Source organism: Hydra vulgaris, chromosome 02, assembly GCF_038396675.1.
Source record: "Hydra vulgaris chromosome 02, alternate assembly HydraT2T_AEP".
In the NCBI taxonomy this organism is placed as follows: Eukaryota; Metazoa; Cnidaria; class Hydrozoa; order Anthoathecata; family Hydridae; genus Hydra; species Hydra vulgaris.
This window is the reverse complement of record NC_088921.1, coordinates 31,017,543-31,042,947: the sequence shown is the minus strand read 5'-3', so window position 1 is coordinate 31,042,947 and position 25,405 is coordinate 31,017,543. Positions and strand designations below refer to the sequence as shown.

At 27.9% G+C, this 25,405-nt stretch overlaps 1 protein-coding gene and 2 non-coding genes across 5 annotated transcripts; 1 reads left to right on the top strand and 2 right to left on the bottom strand.

Moving 5' to 3' along the window:
- The first annotated feature begins 1,649 nt into the window (after positions 1-1,649).
- LOC136077591 (U5 spliceosomal RNA) lies at positions 1,650-1,768 on the top strand. Its single transcript, XR_010637106.1, has one exon. It is a non-coding gene; the product is annotated as a U5 spliceosomal RNA (small nuclear RNA).
- Positions 1,769-6,291: 4,523 nt separating this feature from the next.
- On the bottom strand, positions 6,292-6,410 carry LOC136077590 (U5 spliceosomal RNA). Its single transcript, XR_010637105.1, has one exon. It is a non-coding gene; the product is annotated as a U5 spliceosomal RNA (small nuclear RNA).
- A 2,620-nt stretch (positions 6,411-9,030) lies between these two features.
- LOC136076881 (uncharacterized) lies at positions 9,031-17,343 on the bottom strand. 3 transcript variants are annotated; one of them, XR_010636648.1, is made up of 6 exons: positions 17,264-17,343; positions 11,666-11,868; positions 11,447-11,533; positions 11,182-11,242; positions 9,342-9,454; positions 9,031-9,243 (listed from the first exon to the last, which is right to left on the bottom strand). XR_010636648.1 is itself a non-coding variant. In XM_065790586.1 (5 exons), exons 1-4 carry the CDS (start codon positions 11,790-11,792, stop codon positions 9,379-9,381), a joined length of 351 nt encoding a protein of 116 aa, XP_065646658.1. In that variant the 5' UTR covers positions 11,793-12,027; the 3' UTR covers positions 9,031-9,243; positions 9,342-9,378. The 3 variants fall into 3 exon arrangements, 1 of the variants encoding a protein (XP_065646658.1); XR_010636647.1 differs by having other exon boundaries at positions 11,666-11,879; positions 17,264-17,313; XM_065790586.1 differs by lacking the exon at positions 17,264-17,343 and having other exon boundaries at positions 11,666-12,027.
- Between the last annotated feature and the right edge of the window lie 8,062 nt (positions 17,344-25,405).

Sequence of the window (25,405 nt, the reverse complement as noted above, 5' to 3'; positions counted from 1 at the left end):
TCATTTTGGTCAAAAACAAGTTTCTATCATGACCCTAGCAGTCTGAAACATTGAGTTAAAAACATTTGCCATAGTTTCAGATTCAACTGATCATACTAAGTCTTCCGTTATACCGTACATTGACAAAATCCTTCACTTTATTCCTGATCAAGTCAAAGAAGTACACATGTTCAGCGAAAATGCCACTTCTCAGTTCAAAAACAAAGGGATTATGGCTGCAATGGTTGTGTTTGAAAAATGTTTTCATAAAAAATTCTTCTGGCATTTCTTTGCAGCGATGCACGGGAAAGGAGTGGTTGACGGAATAGGAGCTACTGTTAAGCGAATCGCAGCCCTAAGAGTTAAAACTAGTCAATACGAAATTAGGTCAGCAGCAGATTTTGCGTTAGCATTACAAGATTTGCAAATATCTGTAATTCACATGTTAGAAAACGTCTCGTGTCAGATTTCGTCTTTTTGTTTCGTCACTGAACGTTGCGTCACTGAACTGATATTTTTTTTCTGTAAAATAAAATGATATAAAAACTTTATTGTTTGTGGCTTTTTTTATGACTAACTTATTGCCAAATGAATAAATTACAACAAAAAAATCTAAAAAGTCAAGCAAAAATTAAAATTTCAGCGAAAACTCCATTTAAAAGTATGCTGATAAAAAACACTTTTTTCCGCGTTGCGTCACTGAACTCATGTTTTAATTTTTGCTATGTAGCAGTGTTATGTTAATACAATTGTGTTTAGTTTATATTATAAAACTTTAATTCAAGATTGATTTAGAGTAATAAAAAATTATTTTTGAGTTATAGAAAAATTTCTATTATAAAAAATCTCTCCGCATGATGCGTCACTGAATTATGGAATTGGCCACATATATATATATATATATATATATATATATATATATATATATATATATATATATATATATATATATATACCCGCATTTCTCTATGCTATTTTGAAAGTTAGCATAGATAAATGCGGACAGACCGGTCCGCGTTTAATATGTATAACATATAACATTATGTTAAGAAATACATAATAATTTGGAATTTTCCGTCGAAAATTTGCTTTTAATGATTTTTTTATAAATATTTATTGATTTAAAAAAAATGAATGATTCTATATACATTTATTTTGATAATGCATTAACTATTCTCTATATATTTATATCATAAACCTCCACTGATTTTTTGAAAGTTTGGAAAAAAATTTTGAATTGCGAAAAATATTTCTCGAAAACCAGGAACTCAGAACTTTCATCTGTTGAACAATTTTTATGAAAATAAACAAAAAAAAATATACCTTAACGAGTGTCTTATAAAGCGTTCAGAAGTTTAAAATAATGAAAGCACTTTTTTAAAATGAAAATAAAATTGTTTCTAAAATAAATCAGCCTTATAAGTTATTTATAATTTATAGACCCCGTTCATTTTTAACCGCCATTATTTATTATAATTTATAACCCCTGTTATTTATTATAATTTATAACCACTGTTATTTTTTTATAGTAACTTTATAGTAACTTATAAACAAACTCCACGCGAAAATGTTTTCATTTGAACTCAGCTAAAAAAGCTATAGTCTAAATACATACCCACAAGCAATACTAATATATAAACATTCTATAATTTTAAATTTACGCCATAATATAACTCTGGGCTTTCTTCATTTCACGTACAAATCTTTCGCCTTTTACTAAAGATTTCCGTGGAGAAGGCCAATTAAATGAGTGTATAACTATTTTTCGCAGGCTTGCTAACGCGAGCCGTCTTTTTGTTAATGTAAACATCTGGTCTAGGAGCTTTCTTATTACTTTTCATTTCTTGTGCATTCTTGTTTTTTGGTATTAGTTTATTTATTAATATAATTTGAATTAAGTTATTAATTAATGAGAATTAAGTTTTTACGTAACCGTGATTAAAAAAAATTTAATATATTATGTTCAACATTTACAAAAACTTTCATGCTTTATTTCACAACATTACCACCTCAGAGCAAGTTTTATAAAACCGGTAAGGAAGGAGGCATAAACTTCCTTTCAAATGCTCTTTCGCGGTGCTCTGTTATAAGACCACATCTTGTGGCACCCAAATTTTAAAGCCAAAATTAATTTAAAAAAAGTTTAATTCCTAATTAAAGAATTACTACTTAAAATCTCGTGGATGAAGCCGTTTCAACATTTTTCAAAAAGCAGTTTTCTAGGTTACGGTAAAAATATCTGTCGAGATGAAAAAATTAAAAATCATGTAATTAACCTAATTCTTATTAATTAATAATTTAATTCAAATTAAGTTAATAAGCTAATTTGAATAACTCGTTGTAGAATTTTTACGTAAAACCTCGTGGGTTATGAAGCCATTCTAACTTTTTTAAACTAGTCGTTCAAATCGGACGAACTGAAGTCCACGTATTTAACTCTACACATCATTCCTCTATAGCGGAACAAAAGATGAAGATTATACGCAAGAGTTTATTAGATGACAAAGAATTTTATTAGATTAGAGAAAAAAATTAGAAAATCCCTACAAATTTAGTTGCTTGCGTTCTCTCTATTTCTTTAGTATGTATATTTAGCAAAGGTAAATCAGGTGGTATTTTTTTAAGGTTAGAATGAAAAAGAATGTATTTGGTTTTTTCTGTGTTTAGCGATAATTAGTTAGATTTTAACCAACTGTTTATTTTTTCAAGTTCAGTATTTGTAGTTTCATAAAGGTTTGTAATTGATGAGGATGCATAAAATAAATTGGTGTCGTCCACGAACATTACGAAATCCAATTACTTGAGGCTTCAGGAAGATAGTATATGTATATTAAAAACAAAAGAGGTGCAAGAATGGAACCTTTGGGGACACTGCATTTTATTTTGAGTAATTTTGAAATTTTTTTTCCATGAGCAATAACGCATTGTTTTCTGTCTAGTAAAACATTTTTGAACCAGTTTAGTGCAACACCTTTTATCCCATGTTTTTCCATTTTCTTAATTAAGGTAGCGTGATCTACCGTGTCAAATGCCTTAGATAAATCAACAAAGACTCCAAGGACGTATTTTTTGTTTTCAAAGGAGTCATTTATATTATTTATAAGATCAAGAATTGCGTGTTTGGTTGAATGTTGCTTTTGGAAGCCTAACTGTTTTTCATTTAGGATTTTGTTATTTGTTAGATATTTACACAGTTTATTGTATATTACTCTCTCTAAAAGTTTTGAAAATACAGGTAGCACTGAGATAGGTCTGTAGTTATTTAGTGTAAATGCATCACCGGTTTTTAATTTTGGTATTACCTTAGCTATTTTTTATTTATTCGGAACGGATCCTGTAATAATTGAAGATTTAAATATCTCATAGATTGGTTGTTTTATCTCCGGAAGCACATTTACAACTATATAGCTACAAATGTCGTCTATCCCAGGGGCCTTATCCGTCTTAAGCGAGTTTTTTGCAATTTCTAATACTTCATGGTTTAGTCCAGAGAAAATATTTAAACAGAAATGTTGGTTTGTGATATAGGTTTCGAAGGAGATATCAGGGCATTGAATTTTTGAAGCCATATTAGGACCTATGTTTGCAAAAAAGCTATTGAAGTTTTCAGCGATAGAAGTTTTGTCGATATATTCAGTTTCGTTAACGATAATTTTATCGGGTAAATTATTTGATTTAGTATAGTTTTTACCTATTATTTCTTTCAATTATGTTCCAAGTTTTTTTAATATCACTTTTGCGTTTTTGTTGTTGTTTTCAATAATATACTTTTTTTGAATTCTTTCTAATTTTTTCAAATAGATTTTTGTATTCCTTGTATGTAGTTAAGTTAGTTTCGTTTCTGTTTTTTAAATACTTGATATAGAGTTTTTGTTTCTAGTAATGTATTTGTTAATATATTGTCTATAGCAGAGACGGTGGTTGGAGTTATCCGAGTAGGTTTGTTGATGATTGGAAGGATACATAATTGAAACAGATTATCAAAAAAGAGTTTAGTAACTAAATTTTCTTTGTTGTTTAGACTGGTAACATTTAAATCCCCTATAAAGAAAATTTTTTTTCCCTTATCATTTATTTTAAGAAAGATTTCATTTAAAAAATTTGAAAATTTAGTTATATCACCTTCTAGAGGTCTATAGCAAATTGAAATTATAATATTTTTTGATTTATTACCCGTTATCTGAATAGTAAAGACTTTGCTATCAGTGTCAGAGATGAGAGGTCTTCTCTTACTTTAAACACTTGATTATCTCGGATATACCATGCGATCCCTCCTCCCGTTTTGTTTGTTTTTCTTTCAAAAGATATTAGTTTATAATTTGGAATTTGAAATTTTGTGTTCGTTTGAAATGATTCATCAGAACACCATGTTTCAGTTATGCAAATCATACTAAATGAGTAGTTGCAATCTATTAGAAAGTGTTTTAGTTTATCAAAATTTTTATTTATACTTCTTATATTTATGTGTATTGCAGTAAATTTATTTTTTAAAGTTTCGAGTTCAATTTTAAAGGTTTTTATTTCAAAGTAATTCGAATCAAAATTATTTCTGTGAAAAATTTGCGCATCAGAGTCGTAAATATCATTTATTAAAATAATGTTAGCAGTTTCGAAGACGTTGCAACGCAGCGTTTCAAAATTTTTTGTTTTGTTTATGTTTTCGCTAGTCATTGTGTAGAGTGCGGTAAATTAAAACGTGCTAGCATAATAAAAAATGTACAGAACTATTTCACTTATCTCGACTTAGTTAAAAATTAAAATTATTTACGAAATTCTCTGACGAATATTTTATCATATTTGATAATAGCAAATTTACCTTCCTTTCGAAATCTTTTAACATTTTCCCAAAGCTTTTTTTTATTTCCATCGTTTCGTTCGCATAGCCTTCTTTAATAAATATTCCGGTTCCTTTGAACTTTTTTGATAACGTTAAGATTTTATTTTTATTTTGAAAGTCTAGTAGTTTAATAATTATAGTTCTTAGAGATTTATCTTCATCAGTTTTCCCAATGCGGTGAGCTCTTTCAATGATTACGTCTTCAGAGATTCCCAGTTTGTTTCTAAATAGATCTTTAACTTTCTTTGCACAGTCATTCCAAGATTCCATGGGCAGCTCAGTTAAGCCATCGATCCTTAGGTTATTACGGCGTGAACGATTTTCACTATATATTTTTTTTAATTGTTAATTTTCATGGCCATCAGACTGTTAGTTTCCGAAATTTTTTTTAAGAAGTTTTCTTCCTGAAAGTTGATACTTTCCTTTATATCATTGATGTCTTTTTCAATTATTATAACCTTCGATTTGCTTTTATTCAACTCGTTTTCAAGTTTGTCAAGCCGATCTGTTATTATTTTTAGATTAGCACTTATGATATTGCAAAATATCTTTTCCTGTTTTTTTAAAAGGTTGATAGTTTCACTAAGAATACTTTTTTTTTGTTCTTCCAGTTTGGTGGTTATTAGTTTTTCAATATTTATCATTGTAACTTCAATATTGTAAGTTTTTTTGATAAACACGTCTTGCTCTTACCATGCCGCAGATGAAAAAAAGTTCTAATAAACTCTTATCTAATAAACTCTTATCTAATAAAATTCTTTGTCATCTAATAAACTCTTGCGTATAATCTTCATCTTTTGTTCCGCTATAGAGGAATGATGTGTAGAGTTAAATACGTGGACTTCAGTTCGTCCGATTTGAACGACTAGTTTAAAAAAGTTAGAATGGCTTCATAACCCACGAGGTTTTACGTAAAAATTCTACAACGAGTTATTCAAATTAGCTTATTAACTTAATTTGAATTAAATTATTAATTAATAAGAATTAGGTTAATTACATGATTTTTAATTTTTTCATCTCGACAGATATTTTTACCGTAACCTAGAAAACTGCTTTTTGAAAAATGTTGAAACGGCTTCATCCACGAGATTTTAAGTAGTAATTCTTTAATTAGGAATTAAACTTTTTTTAAATTAATTTTGGCTTTAAAATTTGGGTGCCACAAGATGTGGTCTTATAACAGAGCACCGCGAAAGAGCATTTGAAAGGAAGTTTATGCCTCCTTCCTTACCGGTTTTATAAAACTTGCTCTGAGGTGGTAATGTTGTGAAATAAAGCATGAAAGTTTTTGTAAATGTTGAACATAATATATTAAATTTTTTTTAATCACGGTTACGTAAAAACTTAATTCTCATTAATTAATAACTTAATTCAAATTATATTAATAAATAAACTAATACCAAAAAACAAGAATGCACAAGAAATGAAAAGTAATAAGAAAGCTCCTAGACCAGATGTTTACATTAACAAAAAGACGGCTCGCGTTAGCAAGCCTGCGAAAAATAGTTATACACTCATTTAATTGGCCTTCTCCACGGAAATCTTTAGTAAAAGGCGAAAGATTTGTACGTGAAATGAAGAAAGCCCAGAGTTATATTATGGCGTAAATTTAAAATTATAGAATGTTTATATATTAGTATTGCTTGTGGGTATGTATTTAGACTATAGCTTTTTTAGCTGAGTTCAAATGAAAACATTTTCGCGTGGAGTTTGTTTATAAGTTACTATAAAGTTACTATAAAAAAATAACAGTGGTTATAAATTATAATAAATAACAGGGGTTATAAATTATAATAAATAATGGCGGTTAAAAATGAACGGGGTCTATAAATTATAAATAACTTATAAGGCTGATTTATTTTAGAAACAATTTTATTTTCATTTTAAAAAAGTGCTTTCATTATTTTAAACTTCTGAACGCTTTATAAGACACTCGTTAAGGTATATTTTTTTTTGTTTATTTTCATAAAAATTGTTCAACAGATGAAAGTTCTGAGTTCCTGGTTTTCGAGAAATATTTTTCGCAATTCAAAATTTTTTTCCAAACTTTCAAAAAATCAGTGGAGGTTTATGATATAAATATATAGAGAATAGTTAATGCATTATCAAAATAAATGTATATAGAATCATTCATTTTTTTTAAATCAATAAATATTTATAAAAAAATCATTAAAAGCAAATTTTCGACGGAAAATTCCAAATTATTATGTATTTCTTAACATAATATGTAATACATCTTAAAACGCTCATCCAAATCTTATTTTCAATGAGTTGCGTTTTAATTTTGAATATTTTTAAATCGATTTTTGATTGAGTTACTCTTGTAGATTATAATCGAACTCGGGTGTCAATATACAACTCTTTCGTGTAGGATAATCAAAGTTAAATTCAAAAAACTTGTCACGACAATCTGATTTCTGATACAGTAGTTAGTGGAAATTGAATTCCGATATTTTCCACGTTTAGTTATCTGTTCTGCTTGCTAAAAAAAGATTTACTCTACAGTTTTATTAAATCACCCAGTGGGAAAAAAGATATCATTAAACGAATAAAAAACGTCTTTTTATGACTTGTTACGTCTTTTTATAATTAGCCTAAATAAAGACGTGGAAAAGCCGTCTTTTAAAAAGACGTCTTTAAAAATGAGGTCGAAATGACGTCAATCGGTTGTACGTCTTTCTTAACACGTAGAAAAGAGGTCTTATATCGATGTTATATATATTATATCGATGACCTTTAAATACAAAATAAGAAAAAAAAATTTTTATGTCAAATTAAACAACACCCATTAAGACTTTTCTTTCTATAGGGAGGGGGAGGGAAAAATTCACTATCGTTGCCCACTGGGAAAAAACTTAAATTGTTAATAAGCAAATTATAATTTGCTTATTTAATTTATAAACAAATTATTATTTGCTAATTAACAACTTAACTTATTAATACGCAAATCATAATTTGCTTAAGAAAATTGACAATAATTATTGCCAATAAAACGTAAAAAAGGTGGGTTTTAAAGCATAATATCGTAATTACGATATTATAAGTTATAGCACGTCTTTTGTTACATTCTCATGGGCCCGTTTTTCGTCAATAAGAATTTTATATAAAACTTTTTATATGTGAAACTTTTTTGCATTGGAAATATAACCAGAAAAAGACGACAATTACTAATTTCGGTAAGCGGGTTTATTTTATAATTTATGTAATAAAGTTTATTATATAACATATACACATTATATATGTTAATATATATTATAACATATTTGTTATAACACACACACACACACACACATATATATATATATATATATATATATATATATATATATATATACACATATATTTCATTTTTCATGTCTTTTCATGACAAGACAAAAAAAGACGTCTTTTTGATGTAGAAAAAAGATGTTTTAGATTTGCATAATTGACTAAAAAGACATCGTAAATAAGATTTTCAAAGACGTCTTTTCGACGTCTTTTTTCCCACTGGGCAGTTTCCTTTTTTATATTTTATAGCTATTAGTATAGCTGTGAAAAAGAATCTCAATATCATATTTTGACTTCAAGTTAACAATATATAATTTAACTGCTTAACTTAACATGAAATCATAATAATTGTTATGATTATATTTCTACCCAGTGGAAAAAAGACATCTTTTTAGATGTCTTTTTTTCCCACTGGGTAGAAATATAATCATAACAATTATTAACAATGTCTTATTTACGATGTCTTTAAAGCGCCTTTTTTTAGTCAGTTATGCAAATTTAAAACACATCTTTTTTCCAAAACACGTCTTTTTTTGCCTTATCTTGTCATAAAAGACAAGAAAAATGCGTCTTTAAGACGCCTTTTTTTAGTTACTTATGCAAATCTAAAAGACATCTTTTTTCGACATCAAAAAGACGTTTTTTCTGTCTTCATCTTGTCATTATCTTGTCATGAAAAGACATAAAAATGCGTCTTTAAGACATCTTTGTTAATCGATTATGCATATCTAAAAAAGTTTTTCTCGACGTCGAAAAGACTTTTTTTATCATACTTAAAAGTATACTATAGTATCCTATATATTCTATAGTATTCAATATATTCTATAGTACTCCTGCTTTTCATATATAAAAAGTTCTTTTCATTAAATGAAAATGATAACAGTTCTTCATACACATTTTCTACATATGTATAAACATAGGAGAGTTATTTATAAATAAAACAGCAGTATTGTTCAGCAGAATATATTAATTTAAAAATCACCAGCAGATTCATCTCCAAATTCATCATTTTCTTCATCTTTCTCTTTTGTTTCTTGAGCGAGCTCTGTTTCTTGGCGTTGTTGCTTACGCAACAATAAAATTAATTATTTCACGTCGAGAATGAATAAAATTAACTATTTTACGTCGAGAACTCTTTTTATACGAGCTGGCTACGACTTCTAAAAAGTGAGTGAACATAAAAAACAGTCTCTAGTTTTAATGTAATACAAAAAAGCAAATGAAATTTGATCAGCTGAGTGAAACACATTAGACTTACCGATTATTAATTCAAAAAAGGCTGATCCTTTCAACCCCTACTTGTTTCCAGCGCGGTCCTTTTTTTTTGCTCTCACTAGGTTAAATTGGAAAAGGAGTCCAATGGTAAACAGTCTAAAAATATATAAAATTGAATATGCTAAAGAAATTCACGACCATCAAAATGACTGTATATCGATGTATTTTATTATGTAGTACTTAAACCAAGCTAAATATTTGCACCTCTCAGATTCGCTATGAAAGCCAAGTTATTGAAAACAGATATTGATATTTTTATGTCTTCTATGACGTGACTTTTTAATTTAATTTTGCTGAAATTAAGTGTTGTAGATAGTGAACGGAAACTTTCGGCTTCGGCCGTAATTTCGGCCGAAACCGAAATTTTTGCTTCAACAATTTTTTTACTTTTCCTGTTTCGGCCGAAATTTCGGTTCAAATCGCAACCGAAATGAACCGAAACTTTTAAAAGATTTTTTTTAAGTTTAGATAACTTTTTTTAAATTTAAAGTGGGATCATGACGATTTCCTAATTGTAATCGTTTGTTAGTAAATCAATTTTTAATTATAACCCTTATAGAAATTTTAATTAAAATCACGTTACATAGTTTTAAGTTACTATTCTCAAATCATTCTTAAAATAAATTAACATTTAAGTAAAGCAACCCAAACCAATAGTTTCATCAAAAGTTTCTCAGTGCTAAATTTTATAATGAAAAATAATCGATAAAAAACTGGTTTATGGAATCATTTTACCGTGACAGCTAGTGATTTCAAATACAGAACTTGCAATATCTGCAATTTGAAAATATCTCGTGGATCGCACAATCCAAAACTTCAATCACTTAGCGGACTTTCACCACATTTAAGAAGTCGTTTACTCTAAAAAATCTCCTAACTGAAAAAGCAATACTCACAACTACCGGCAGTCCTGAAAATATACCAACTTCAGATCAAGTTGAGCCTATTACAATTAAAATAAGAACAATACCCTTATTTGACACCAGATCAAAACGGCAGAGGGCTGAAATTTTGCAATTTGCAATGCCTGGTTGGGTTGACAATATCTAAAAAATTGATTCAAACTCCGAAGAAGGTCTGAAGTTTCATAAATTTATATTAGAAAAAAACATTAAAAGCAAAATTTGGTTTGGCAAAAGTAGCAAAGAGATTCCTTACACCTCCACCAACATCTACCGAAGTTAAAAGGTTGTTTTTAACTGCTGGAGATATTCTTTCAATTGAAAGAAACAGACTTTAGCCAGAAGAATGAAAAAAAATGTATTCTGCAGAGAAAATATTTCAATTATTACCTTTAATTATTAAAATGTCTTGACATATTATAGTTTTTATCAAACTATGTTACATGATGATTGCTTAGATATATGTAAAATAGTTTTTTTGCTTTAACTTGGTGATCATAAAAGGTTCAGGGATTTTAAACATTCTTTATCAAATTTCGGCCGAAATTTCGGTTTCGATTTCGGCCAAAATTTCGGCTACGGCTTCACTGAGCCGAAATTTTGGTACTTTCGGTTTCGGCTCAAATTTCGGTTTCGGTCGATCACTAGATGTAGACCCATAACAATTTTAAAATCCGTTATTGATTAAAGACTATCAAAAACGAAAAGATAATTCAGCTAATACACATTAAGAGTTGTTATTCATTTAAACTGGATAAAAGATTTATTCAAAGCTCTAATTTAGCCTGAAGCAAAATGATGCTTTATTTAACAACATAAAATTATAAAAACTGGCGATATCATTAGCAACAGATAAAAAATACACATAAGCAAAAATGAAGACTAGAAAGCTGCAATGATGTTTAGCTATAAAAAGTGTACCTTTCCAGTATCATTTTCACTTGGTCTTTTGTATCCAAACCGAAAAGTTTTGCAGACAATTCTAAAGATAAATCTGTTGTCATTATGTGCATTTTTTACTTGCGTTGTTATTGACAGACAGCAGTTAACAAGGAAATAACAACTTTAACATAAAAGTTAATGAACCAATCTTTTGTCTTAACAATTTCATCATTCAACTAAATACAAACAACAAAATTATTCAGATCATTTAAAAGCATTTTGAAAAAATAAATTGCAAGCATACTGAATGCTTCTTCTTTTCTATTGTCCGTTTCACTGGCACTTGAACAAGTAAATACAGACAGAAATTGTTTACAGGTTTCTTTTTTGTCTGGAAAGAAATATTTTAATTTAATGTAATAAACAAGGTTCTTCAAGCACAACACATTAAAAGATTAGGTGACATATCAAATACTTGTAAACTCAAACTCTTTTAAACAGTAAAACTTTTTAAAACACTTACCTGCAACTAACTTAATTGAGACAAGATCATATTGATACCATACTCTTTGTTTGGTGGAGAATTTTTGTACTTCAGTACATTTATGTCTTGTGGCCAATACAATTTTTTCTATGTCTTGTCTAACCATCTAACTGGCACCACGCCATCCACTTTTTGTTTCTTCCCATTAACATTTTCTAAACAGCTAAGCAGCTGCAGCCCATCTATTTTGAAACTCCATTTAAGCAAAATGATTTAAAGATACAAAAGCATTGTATTTAAAATCAATGGTAAAAATATGAACTTTCAATAAAATAAAAACATAAAAAAAAAAAAAAAAAACAATAATGTAATAAGTAAAAAGTTTAAAGATAAACAAGTTGTCAAAGATACATTTAACATATATATATATATATATATATATATATATATATATATATATATATATATATATATATATATATATATATATATATATATATACATATATATATATATATATTCATATATATATATATATATTCATATATATATATATATATATATATATGTTGAAAGGTGAAAAATCTAAATTGGGAGATGAAGCAAATTTATCTACAACTTCGCAAATTGCATTGCCAGTAGAAGAACAGAGTTTTCAAACTTTACCAACTACAGACCTGACATATCCTGCCAATTGGCCTGATCGAATTCCAGATGATCTTTGAGTGACTCTTGTTAAAAATGGTCTTCAGCACCTAGTCTATCTTTTCTATTTCCTGTCAATGCCAACAACAGAAGTTTTAATCCTTCATGCACGCAAAAAGTACTCAAGAATGGTGAAGTTGTTAAAAGATCCTGGCTTATATATTCTAAAAGAAAAGATGTTGTGTTTTGTTTCTTATATAAGTTGTTTGGTGACAAGGACATACATTTGAAGACAATCAGTTTTAGAGACTGGAAAATTTTGCACAGACAGCTGAAGGAACATGAAACTTCTAAAAATCACATCTGTTCATTAAGCAAATAGATGGAATTAACAAACCGACTAAATACCAACAAAACAATTGATGCATCGCAACAACGACTTCTCAGTGCAGAGATACAGCGTTTCTAGTTAGTTTTGGAAAGATTATTTGCAATAGTGACATTTTTAGGAGAACAATGTCTTGCCTTTCGTGGAAATTCTGATGTTTTACATGAGAAAAGTAATGGAAACTTCCTAAAACTAGTTGAACTGCTAGCACAGTTTGATGCAGTTATGGCAGATTATGTTTACCGAATAAAGAATGAGGAGATTAACACCCATTACTTGAGGAAAAATATACAAAATGAACTCATTCAAATAATTGCAGAACAAATTCGTAAAGAAATTTTGTCAAAATTAAAAATGGCAAAATATTTTTCCATTATACACTGCTTGATTCTAGGGGTTTTAGGTTGAATTTCATAAGACATGAGGTTTTTCTTCAGATTCTATTAATATGTATATGTACGGGCTGGAATGTGTTGAAAATAAAATTGAAAGCGTTCCTTCTTAGTCCAAAATTGATATTTTCTGAAATCCAGAAATTAGCGTTTAAAAAACAATATTAATTTTATTATTTAAGCTTACTTTTATTACAAAAATCATAGAAAGCCTAGTGACATTTCATTTTTTTTGTCTTCAAAATGTGGTTAACTTAATATATAATAATACCTTAAATAATTTCACTAATAAAGCTCTTAAAGCGGTTGATGACTTGTTAAGAAATATTGCAAAAAAATTTTACAACTTTTCTTATTTTATTTTGTAAAAGTTTTATTTTATTTTGTAAAAGTAACTACTTTTTATAACATTTTAAATTAATAAATATTTATTTTAAATAACAATAAAAGTAGATAAATATTACATATCAAATGGCTCATCTTTTAAGGAAAAAAAAACATAATAAGTTCAGAGATTCAGTTTGTTTTTGTTGCTGTAACAAAACAGACAATAACTCTCTTCGCCGTATGTCATCATTGGTGACACTAGTTCGAGACTATGTACAAGAAGGATTCAGTTTTTATATAAATGCATTTCCCACTGGACTTTGTTGCCATTGCAAAAATGCTCCCTATGCCAAAAAGGTAATTATATTTTATAAATATTTTATTATATTTATTAAATTTTTTCTGAAATATTTCACTAAAAATACAAACAATCTTGTTCACAGCAAAGAAAGCCTGTAAAAATGATAGAAGAGATTTGGAAAAGTGAAAGAGAGTTACTTATAAAGGTAGGAAGGATTGCTCCAACTGAGGATCAATGCCTATGTCCAATTTGTTGTATAGTATCAGACAAGCGCAGCCACAATATTTTTAATTTAAGAAGTTATATTATTGAGTCAAATGAAAATCTCCGCATTGAAAGATTAAACTAATTCTGCACAGATTGGTTTCAACTAGTTGGAAAGGGCATTAGGCACCCATGAACGAGAAAATCAGCTCTTCAAAATGCTAAGAATCTTATTCTTTCCAAGGATGAAATTTCCAAGGTTTCTCATTAAGAATGAAAATTCGTTGCAATTATCCACTGGTAGATTTTTATTTATTTTTGTATTTATTTATAATGACTTTCTGCAGTATTTTATTCTAATTTTAGGAGGATCACTACTACCTGTAGTATTAAAACCCAAATTCCAAAAAAATAAAGTAGTCTCTACAGATACAATATTTAATATCAAGAAAAATCATGCCTGAAAATGTTGTATGTAATATTCTTGGAGATCTCAGGAGGAAGACTCAGGAGTGAACAAGGTGATAATTCTCGCTTTGATACGTAACATCAAGGAGAATAACCATAATCTTGGAATGCTTACTAAATTAATTAATCTAAATCAGCTCAAAATTTTTGTGGTTGACCTAAATATCATAAACGTACTTCTGGGCATATCAGTAAGAGATTTTGCTTAATTTTATTGATTTTTACAAGTAGCTATTAAAACATTAAATCTCAGAATAATAAAATAATTTATTATAGAGTCATGGTGGAAAACATGCTTGTTGTTACTGTACTGGTACAATAAGCTCATCAGGTGACTTAAGAACTTTTGACTCCTTAAGTTCAGATTACTATCTGTACCAAGATGCAGGATATCCTTATAAGAAAATGCAATTATTCAATAATGTTATTAAACCATGTTTGCTTGAGGAAGATCCTAGAAAATTTATTCTTGATAGCATCCCTCCTCCGGAACTTCACATGTACAAAAATTGTTGAGATTCTTTTAGTTAATGATGGCCTTAAATCCTTTTTGGACAAAAATACTGTAATGTGACATGGTTATAATGGTGGCGGATTGGATGGACCCAACTGTGGTAAAGTTCTCAAATTGTTAGATGAAATGATGCTGATAACACCAATTCAGTTATACCTCTGCTTTGAAACCCTGCAGAAGTTTAGAAAAGGTAACAATTATATATATATATATATATATATATATATATATATATATATATATATATATATATATATATATATATATATATATATATATATATATATATATATATATATATATATATACATATATATATATATATATATATATATATATATATATATATATATATATATATATATATATATATATATATATATATATATATATATATAAATATATATATAAATATATTAGTGATGTGCCATCGGCAAAGGCCAATTGAGGCTAATTATAAGGTTTAATGTATGTATATAAAGGTAATATCTTAATATTAGGTATGCAACTTGCATATATAAGTTATGCCTATGCATCAGTTTGGTTTAGTTTAATAGCCAATACCGATGCAGCGGCCAATGCCGATTAATTGGTTGCTGGTTACCAATAGCATAGGCTAGTAGGTCGAATCACTTCTGATGAATAGGTACATGTTAAATATGTAATTTAAATCCCTAATACTATTATAGTACCCTTTAACAAATACATTAAACCTATTATTAGCCACAATCGGCATTAGCCGATGATACATCACTAATATATATGTATATATATATATATATATATATATATATATATATACATATATATATATATATATATATATATATATATATATATATATATATATATATATATATAAATAAAACAGGTGATTACTAAAAATCTGGACAAAAAATTGCTTACATCATATTTCTATATGCAACTAATACTTATTTTTTCAAACAATTTTTAAAATGTTGCAAATTTATTCTTCTATTGAAATATATATTAACTTTTATATAAGTATTTTAAATTTAGTATTAAAAATGATGTTAAACGAAGAGCTCCAGAGAAAACATGTGTACCAGTTTTATCAAGAAAATTCAGATAAATTCATTCACTGATTCAGATAAATTCATTGATTCAGACAAATTCATTGACAATTCATTGATTTCATTGACAATTTATTGACAAATTTCATTGACAATTCATTGACAAATTTCATTGACAATTCATTGACAAATTCATTGACAATTCATTGATTCAGATAAATTCATTGATTCAGACAAATTCACTGATTCAGATAAATTCATTCACAGATAAATTCATTCACTGTTTCTCATTTTGAAGCAGAAAACTTATCAAGATTGACTATATATGGAATTATTAAACATGTAGAAAAAGATAAACCATTTAAAAGGCAAACTGGTAGTGGTAGAAAGCCAAAAATAATGACTAAGCGCGCCATCAGTCAACTTACCAAGCTTTTTGACCATAAATGTGGCATTTCTCAGCGTATAGCTTCAAAAAAGTTATAATGTTCTCAGTCACTTATTTCTAAGACATTGAAAACAAAAATATCAATAAAAAAAGAAAACAAATGAAGATTCCAAGTCAAACTGAGTGCCAGAGAGCAAAAAACCGACGTTTGTGTGGTCAACTTGAAGAAAAATTATTGGTTTACGTGAAGAAAAATTATTGGAAACTTGAAGAAAAATTATTGGTTTATGTGGTCATTTCACCTTTTGGCCTATCAACTCCATACTCCGTACAGTCTGGAACAGCTATTAACCAGCATATTTATGTTGATGAATGTTTGACTAAAAAACTATTACCACACATCAAACATCTTCCAAAAAATACCAAATACATATTCTGGCCTGATCTAGCAAGTGCCCATTACTCAAACAAAGCTGTTAAGTTTTTGAATGAAAATAATATAAAGTTTGTAACAAAAAGTGAAAACCCTCCAAATATGCCTGAATGTCGTTGTATTGAGGATTTTTGGTCTTGTATCAAAGGAGATGTTGACAAAAATGGTTGGCAGGCAGAGAATTTGGATCAATTACGCTCTAGAATAATTTACTGTTTTAAGAAATTCGACAAAGAGCTGGTACAACGCTTGGCAGAGTCTACTAGTAGAAGACTCGACACAATAAGAAGACAAGGTTTTGTTGAATTAAGATAAACATTTTTATTAAAATTAGAACAAATTTGCTATTTTACTCTTTTTAAAACAGTAAAATAGGTCTTCTAGATTAAAAGTTATTTAATTTTTAGTTTTGTCCAGATTTTTAGTAATCACCCGTTATTATAATATGTATAAATTATTATAACATGTATAAAACATATATAATGTGTATATGTTATATAATATATCGCTTTATGGCATAAATTATAAAATAAACCTGCTTACCGAAAATTGTAATTGTTGTTTTTTTCTGGTTTTATTTCCAACGCAAAAAGGTTTTACATAAAAAAAGTTCTATAAAAAATTCTTTTTGAAAAAAAACGGGCCAATGAGAACAAAAGTTGAGCTATAACCCATAATATCGTAATTACGATATTATGGTTTAAAACCCATCTTTGTTACGTTTTATTGGTAATAATTATTGTCAATTTTCTTAAGCAAATAATAATTTGCTTATTAATAAGTTAAGTTGTTAATAAGCAAATAATAATTTGTTTATAAATTAAATCAGCAAATTATGATTTGCTTATTAATAAGTTAAGTTGTTAATAAGCAAATAATAATTTGTTTATAAATTAAATCAGCAAATTATAATTTGCTTATTAACAACTTATGTTGTTTCCCAGTGGGCAACGTTAGTAAATCTTTCCCTATAGAAAGAAAAGTTCTAATGGGTGTTGTTTAACTTGACATAAAAAAATTTTTCTCATTTAATTTTTAAAGGTCATCGATATAAAAGACCTCTTTTCTACGTCTTGAGAAAGACGAACAACCGATCGACGTCTTTTCGACCTGTGCACTGTGGACCAGACGACATATTAGGTTTGATGGAGAGTCACCTGGGATTTTTTTACTGATAAAATATTTTTTTTGTTATACTAACATGATTTAATCATATTTAAAATTAGTTTTACTTGCTAAGAGTGGAAAAAACACAACACTCTGGACCCCTTCCTCCCTCAACAAAAATGAGGGGGTTGTTAATTTTATATGTCCATAAATCCTGAATGTCAAAGTACTTTGGGATAAAATTTGAAATCTATTGATTAATTTTGATTTAGTTTAGGTCACCAAAAAAATTTTTTGAAAACCTATTTAACACAGGTGGGCATGGGGTGTCTTAAATAGTGGGTTATATTTTTCTCTTTGCTCCAATCCCACAACTTTTTCTAAGACAGCTTTACTTACAATAAAATGAAAATTTTTAGAAAGTATAATTCCTATAACTATACAATATTATAATCTTTTAATTCCAAAATCAACAACAGCAGTTTTCAACCTATCTCCATAATCTCTATGATCTATATTACGTTTATATCTTTGCCATGTAGGCTTAAACTTTGCATGAATCGCCTCACCACACTGTTCTGCATACTTTGACAAGCCGCATCCTGTATGCTTTACCAAAGGAAAAACATGGCAACATATAATATGGATTTTCCATGACACTGTTAGTGCCTTTCCTTCGAGATTTCTTGCAAAACAAACTTCTTTTACAGATTTAAAAGTTCTTAAGCTTTGGATTACAGGAAGTAGATATAGTACTTTAAGTTACACTTTAAGTTGAAGTTCATCAAACAATTTTATAATTTTATTTGTATTATATCATCCCATCTAACTCCATGATATCCCCTTTTAATTATATAGTGTTCTTTCAACCACAAATCAAAACCATCCCTTTCAGTTAAAAGAAATCCTGCTATTTTATCTACTGCTCCAATGAGAAGGTGTAGCTCAGGTGGAGCAACTAAATTTTCTAGCACAGTAATTTTATTGGTGTTAAGATATATTAGGCGTTTATTCACAATGTTATCAAATTCCTTCATGGACGATCTGATAGATCCATTTTTAATATATGCTTCATAACAGGAATCAATATTGTCGATAGTTCTAAGAGTTCCTTTACCAAGCGTACATTCACCATTACACCACAAGCAAGCTTTTTTACCTGCGTGTGATGAAAGACCAAATAATACATTAGCACATTTAAGATCAAAAGCAGTATAATAGTTTACATCCTCGAGTTTCTTAAGTACTAATCTAAGGTTTTCATATTTTTCAGGAATATCTTCAACAATTGCTATAATAAGAACTTTTTGAACGCCACTATTTAGTAAGTGGCCAGGGCCCCGGCCCCGGCTAAAAACAGGTTTTTGCAAACCCGGCCCCAGCTAAACAAACACAATTTGCAGGGGTCACTAGCCGGGGCTGGATTTTTGTTGTTGTTGTAGTTGTTGTTGCTGGGTTTTTTTTTTATTCAAGTTAAAATTTGTTATAAAAGTTTAAGAAAATATAAGAAAAAGTCACAAAAATAATAAATACAAATATAATATAATTCATAAATATTTACAATGACAAAAAAGAAAGAACAAAGTAGATCAGATGGATATATGGTGTTTTTAAAAGATAGGAAAAGAAGCAATGATCTTAGAGAGTATGATAATGATAATAATGAGAGATGATGATGTAGAGATGATGATGATGATTTTTTTTTTTTTTTTTTTTTTTTATTATGTATTTGCCAGTTAGTAAAAAATTTTACAATCGTAATTAATAAAAGAAAAAAAATTTACATGACTGGGGCTAGAAGAAGACAAAATTAGTCTTATCATTAAGCCCCGAAAAATGCATCATTATAAAATAAAATTTTCAAATAAAATGCAAAAAATAAATAAAATATAAAATCTTTTACAATATTTAACTATTAAACTTTCAAAATATTTAGTAATTTAAAGAGTTTTTTTTAAGAATTGGTTAGCAAAATAAGAAAATATAAACTAAAAAATATAGTTTTAGCTGGTTCAATTTACAAAAAATTATATTTGAGTTAATCTCAATTCTTTATGTTGATGTTGTTTTAATAAGAGTTAACAAGCAGTTATACGTGGAACTATAAGATTAATAAACACAACAAAAGATAAAAAATTTACAATAATTACAAATTACAATCTAAAGTTTGAAAAACTGCAATAACATTTAATTACAAGTTAATTAATTGTTAGTATTGTTCGTAAATAATATAGTAAAAAATATATACACATATAGTAAAATACAGTGAAAATGTGTAAAATATAGTAAAAATGTATAAAACTAATATATAGTAAGATATAGTAAAATGTTACTAATATATAGTAAAATATAGTGAAAATGTATAAATATATATATATATATATATATATATATATATATATATATATATATATATATATATATATATATATATATATATATATATATATATAGTAAAATATAGTAAAATATGATGATGATGATGGTTATGATGATGATATATACACCTTTATATAAAATATATCATGAATTTTAAATAACAATAATATTTCTATAAGGAATATCAATAGTAATGCAGCCCCGGTCACAAACCCGGCCCTGGCTATATTTTATCAAACCCGGCCCCCGGCCCCGATCAATTATCAACCCCGGTCGCTTACTACCACTATTCATACATTTATTTTCAGATTCTTGTTCTTCAAAAAAAAATTCACAACAACTTTAAGGAAGCCTCCTCCACCATCTAAAGAAACTCGTACAAAACCTACACATGGATTTATACCTCTTTCTTTAATGATATGCAGGATTAAATCAGAAGAATTTTAAATATATACTAAATCTCTTATGATAGCTTTATTCTGGTTAGAAATAAATTCAACTTGCTCTACACTATAAAATTCATCTAGTTTTTAAGATTATCTAGTTTTTGAACTATATTTTCTTCCATAGAGTCTCTTCTATTTAATCCAGTTCTAACTGTAGAACAAAGTTTTTTAGTAGCATTATCAGAAAGTTCAAGTGAGATTTGCTGTTCCATGACTGTTTGAAAAGAAAGTTAATTACTGCTTCTGTTACTCTTTAAATTGGGAGCTTCAACTCTAATAGAGATAGGCATTCCTTGTGTTTTTAGTAAAAAATATACCTTTTTCTATACCTTCACTCTCTATTTTTTTTTTTTTTTAATAATAGTGCTAGCTATTTGTTCTGCATAGTCTCCTAATTTTAAACAGTGACCAATTAAGTTGTCTACAGCAGCAGCTTGTGTACACTGACGAGAGATGCCTCGTCCAGTAACAAGAAAACAAGTACTGCTTACATTTTCAGCTACTTTCGATTCACATGTTGGAACAGTGACACCCAAACATGGATCAGAAGATCTTCTTTTGTCGGCCCAATGAATCTAAAGCATTTCAGACTATAAATTAACAAAATTCTACTACAACTTTACAATAAATTATGCCAAAAGGTTTGCTTTTAATAATTTGTTTTAGTTATCTCATATTATAAATAATCGATTATTGTATTTATTGCTAACAATTACATGATCAGGAATAAAAGACTACCCATAAAGTGCATCCACACAAAAAAAATTAACTCTTTTACATAACATTGAAAAAGTATACATTTAATTGCTATTAGTATACAAAATATTTTAGCAACTTGAAGTTACCATGATCCTCTAGAAGTATGGCCACTCTTGAGAAGGTATAAATTTTGTTTACAACTACCACATATGACATTAGGAAAACTCATAATATTTTTATCATAACCATCATATATGTAGAGCTTGATAATATCTTGTATTCGGGTGGTGACTTCAGATAGTGAATGAGATCTGGCACTTTTTTCAACCCAACACACTGCACAAACCGAATCACGTAAGAAACTGTTTCCAGACATAATATACTTGGTATTTTTATTTAATGAATTTGCTAGGTGATGTTAATGAAGTGAAATTACGCTAAGAGAACATCCAATAGGTTTTATTAACGGAGAAGCGCTGTTTGATGTTTTAGCTTATTGAAAAAGTCCAATTTGAAGTCGAGTATACTAAATACACAAATTAACATTTTTAACTAAATTTAAATTTTAGTTTAAATGATTGCCCGGCAAATAGAAGAGATCTACATAAAATTCGAAACTTAATTGAACTCTACTTATTCATTTCCACATTTTATTTGAAAATTGATTTGACAATTTAATTGCCTTAGCAAGTGGAAATAATTTTAACTATGATTAAATCTTTTTACTACAATGATAACAATAACTTATTAGTGAAAAAATCCCAGGTGACACTCCATCAAACCTAAAATGATCTCTGGTCCACAGTGGGCGAGAAATAAATACATTATTTTTACAAGAAATTGCATAGTTAATGATTATAATAAAGGATTAACTCAAAAAGAATTAAGTGAAAAGTATAATATTAATAAATCTGTAATATCAAGATTACTAAAAAAATATATTACAACTGGTAATGTAGAAGTAAATCATAAGGAACGTCAACGAAAAACAACAACCCGTGAAGACAAATTAATTATTAGACAAATAAAAAAATTTCCTGCAATTTCATCCACTGAAGTTTTAAGGAACTTAGAGTTAAATATAACAGACAAAACCATCAGAAATGGAGCTCAAGAGGCTAAATTACCGAGTCGGCGGCCAGCTTTTAAGCCAGTCATATCTAAAAAAATTGACTAGCAAGAATAAATTTTGCCAAAACTTATGGGAAACGGACTCTGTAACAATGAAAAACTGTACTTTTCCCCGACGAATCCAAATTTAATTTAATTCAATCTGATGGTATGACACATGTTAGACGATCAAGTAGGACAAGGTTATTGCCTAAATACTGCAACTTGACAGTAAAACCTGGAGGTCGGTCTGTGATGGCGTAAGTATGTTTTTCATGGGGTGGAGCAGGACCTATTGTGAAAGTAAATAATAAAATGGATCGTTTCCAATATAAAGAAATTTTGGAAACAATAATGTTACCATATGCTGAGGAGGAAATGCCCATTCGTTGGAGATTTCAACATAACCGGGATCCTAAGCATACATAAGCATTCTTATAAAAGAAATACATAAAAATTCTAGAGAATTTATGGGAAATTGCAAAAAAAAAAAAAAGATTAGGAGGGCGCAGATTTTCCAACCAAAATCAATTATTCGAGGTCCTTGAAAGAGTGTGGATGCAGATTCCAAAAGAAACTATTGAGAACTTGATAAAATCAATGCCAAAACGTTATGAAGATGTAATTAAAAACAAGGGTTACTCTTGTTAAGATGTAATTAAAAACAAGGGTTACTCTACAAAAGAGTAACCCTTGTTTTTAATTACATCTTCACAACATTTTATAAAATTTATTTTTTTTATATAATGATTTATTTAATTTTATCTATTATAAAAAGTTGCTTTAGTTTTTTCCAGTTAATAACTGCTATCATTTAGAAAAAAATGTTTTTTGCTTTTTTTTTTCATTTAATACATAAAAGTTTAATAATTTTCAGATAACCTATAATAAAAATTAAATTTGTTTTCGATATTATAAAAAAATAATGAGTTTCTTAATAAGAGTATGATCTTATAACTTGAGTTGCTTTAGTTTTTTCCAATACTGTATATATTAAATGTTAACAATTTTTTAAATGTAAAATCTTTTAACAAAGGAATAACTATGCGCGATAACAATATACATAAATCTATTTGCACTAATACAACATTAGTATATTGTAACGTCATTTGCAAGAAGGTAAATCTCGTAAGAATAAATAAATATGATATAAAGAAATAGGATGTTGATTCTGCTACATTTTACCATTAAAGCATGGGGACGCGGCATTAATAGTAAGATGTGATGTTATTTACCATAAATGAACCATAGTTTGAAAACGCAAAAAAATTAGAGAAGCTGTTTAAATGATAAAAATTTTAATAAGTTTGCGTGGTGCAAAAAGAAAGAAAAAAAATCTGTTATCCATATATAATATATTTTTATTTTTTCCTATATGGTGTGGATGCACCGAATCAAAAATTTAAAGTACGCCTTCCACCTCTTACTAAATAGTCTGGATCCGCCCCTGTAATGCACATAGCTTTTTTTGGGTCAGGGTAACAACATTTTTTTAAACACTTTTTAAATGTAAAATAAAAATGTTTTTTTTTTTACATTTGCAGAAAAATATTAACTTTTTTCAGATGTAATTACATCTGAAAAAAAAAATTAACTAATAATGCATTATTTTAACTAGACGTAGTTACATATAGTAACTTTTTCAGATGTAACTACATCTAGAGAAAATTCGTCCAGATGTTATTGGACTTGGAGAAAAATTACTAGATGTAGTTACATCTTTCTAAAGATATTGTTAGGGGTCGTTGAATTTTCAGATGATATTGGACAGATGTTATTAGAGTAATAGAAAAATACAGATGATCTTGGACACAAGTGTGCAGATGATCTTGGACTACTCCACAGATGCTGTTGGACAGATGTACTAATCTTTTACCTTTTTTTTTTACTGGATACAACAAATCTTTGTTGAAAATGTTGACTACCCGCCTAAGTAGCAATCTATTTTAGAAAATTCAGATCGCAAAGTTTGCAAAATAACTAAATAAGATAAATATTAAATTGAGAATTTGTAGTGGGCGCAATATTTAATAGATCAAGTATTTGAATGTTTTAAGTTTTAAAATTTCTTGTTTTTAAATAAATATAAATCGAAAAAAAGGATCATATCAAAAGAAAAGTCCGAATTTAATTTTTCATATTTGGAATATTTTTTTAAAATATTATTCAAAATTTTGCTATTAAAAAAAAAGCCTACACTAAACATTTGTAAAAAAATTTTAAAACTATAAAATGTCAACTATTAATATATACTTGTTGTTAATAATTGTTTCGGTCTTGTTAAACAATAGAATTCGACTCAAATATTACCCAGGTTGTAAATGTCAATATAAGTCTGAAATTTATGAAATTGTTTTTTCAACCGCTGTGGTCGTTTTAAATAATAATAAAAATAATATATTTGTTTTTGCAACAGTAGACTACTTAGATTTTATATTACCGCATATACTTGCACTGAGTGGACCTCAATTTTTTTGCGGCTATTAAGGTGGTCGAAGAAGACCTAACTCTTCTTCCTTACCAATTTCGCAAATATGGTTAGAGCTGGCATTGAACCTCGTAATTCTGAAACAAGCACCATTACCACTGCGTCCCAGCAGCCCTTTATATATGTAAGTTAAATTTTTAGTCCAAAATCAATACCTAATTAGATTATCATTTAAATTAGTTCTAAAAAACTGATGCATACATAATTTGTCTAAAACCAAACAACCAGTTACCCACCATGATAATTTCGATTGAATAAATTAGTAATTTTATTAACTATGTAAAAATATTAATAATAAAACAATTAAATCTGTAAAAATATTCATTAAAAAACAATTTATATATTTATATTAATATAATTTGTAATTCAATCATTTTAAAAACATTTATATAAATATATGATATTAACTAATACTTGTACCATAAAATTTAAGACTGGCTTTAAACTTTAATAAAA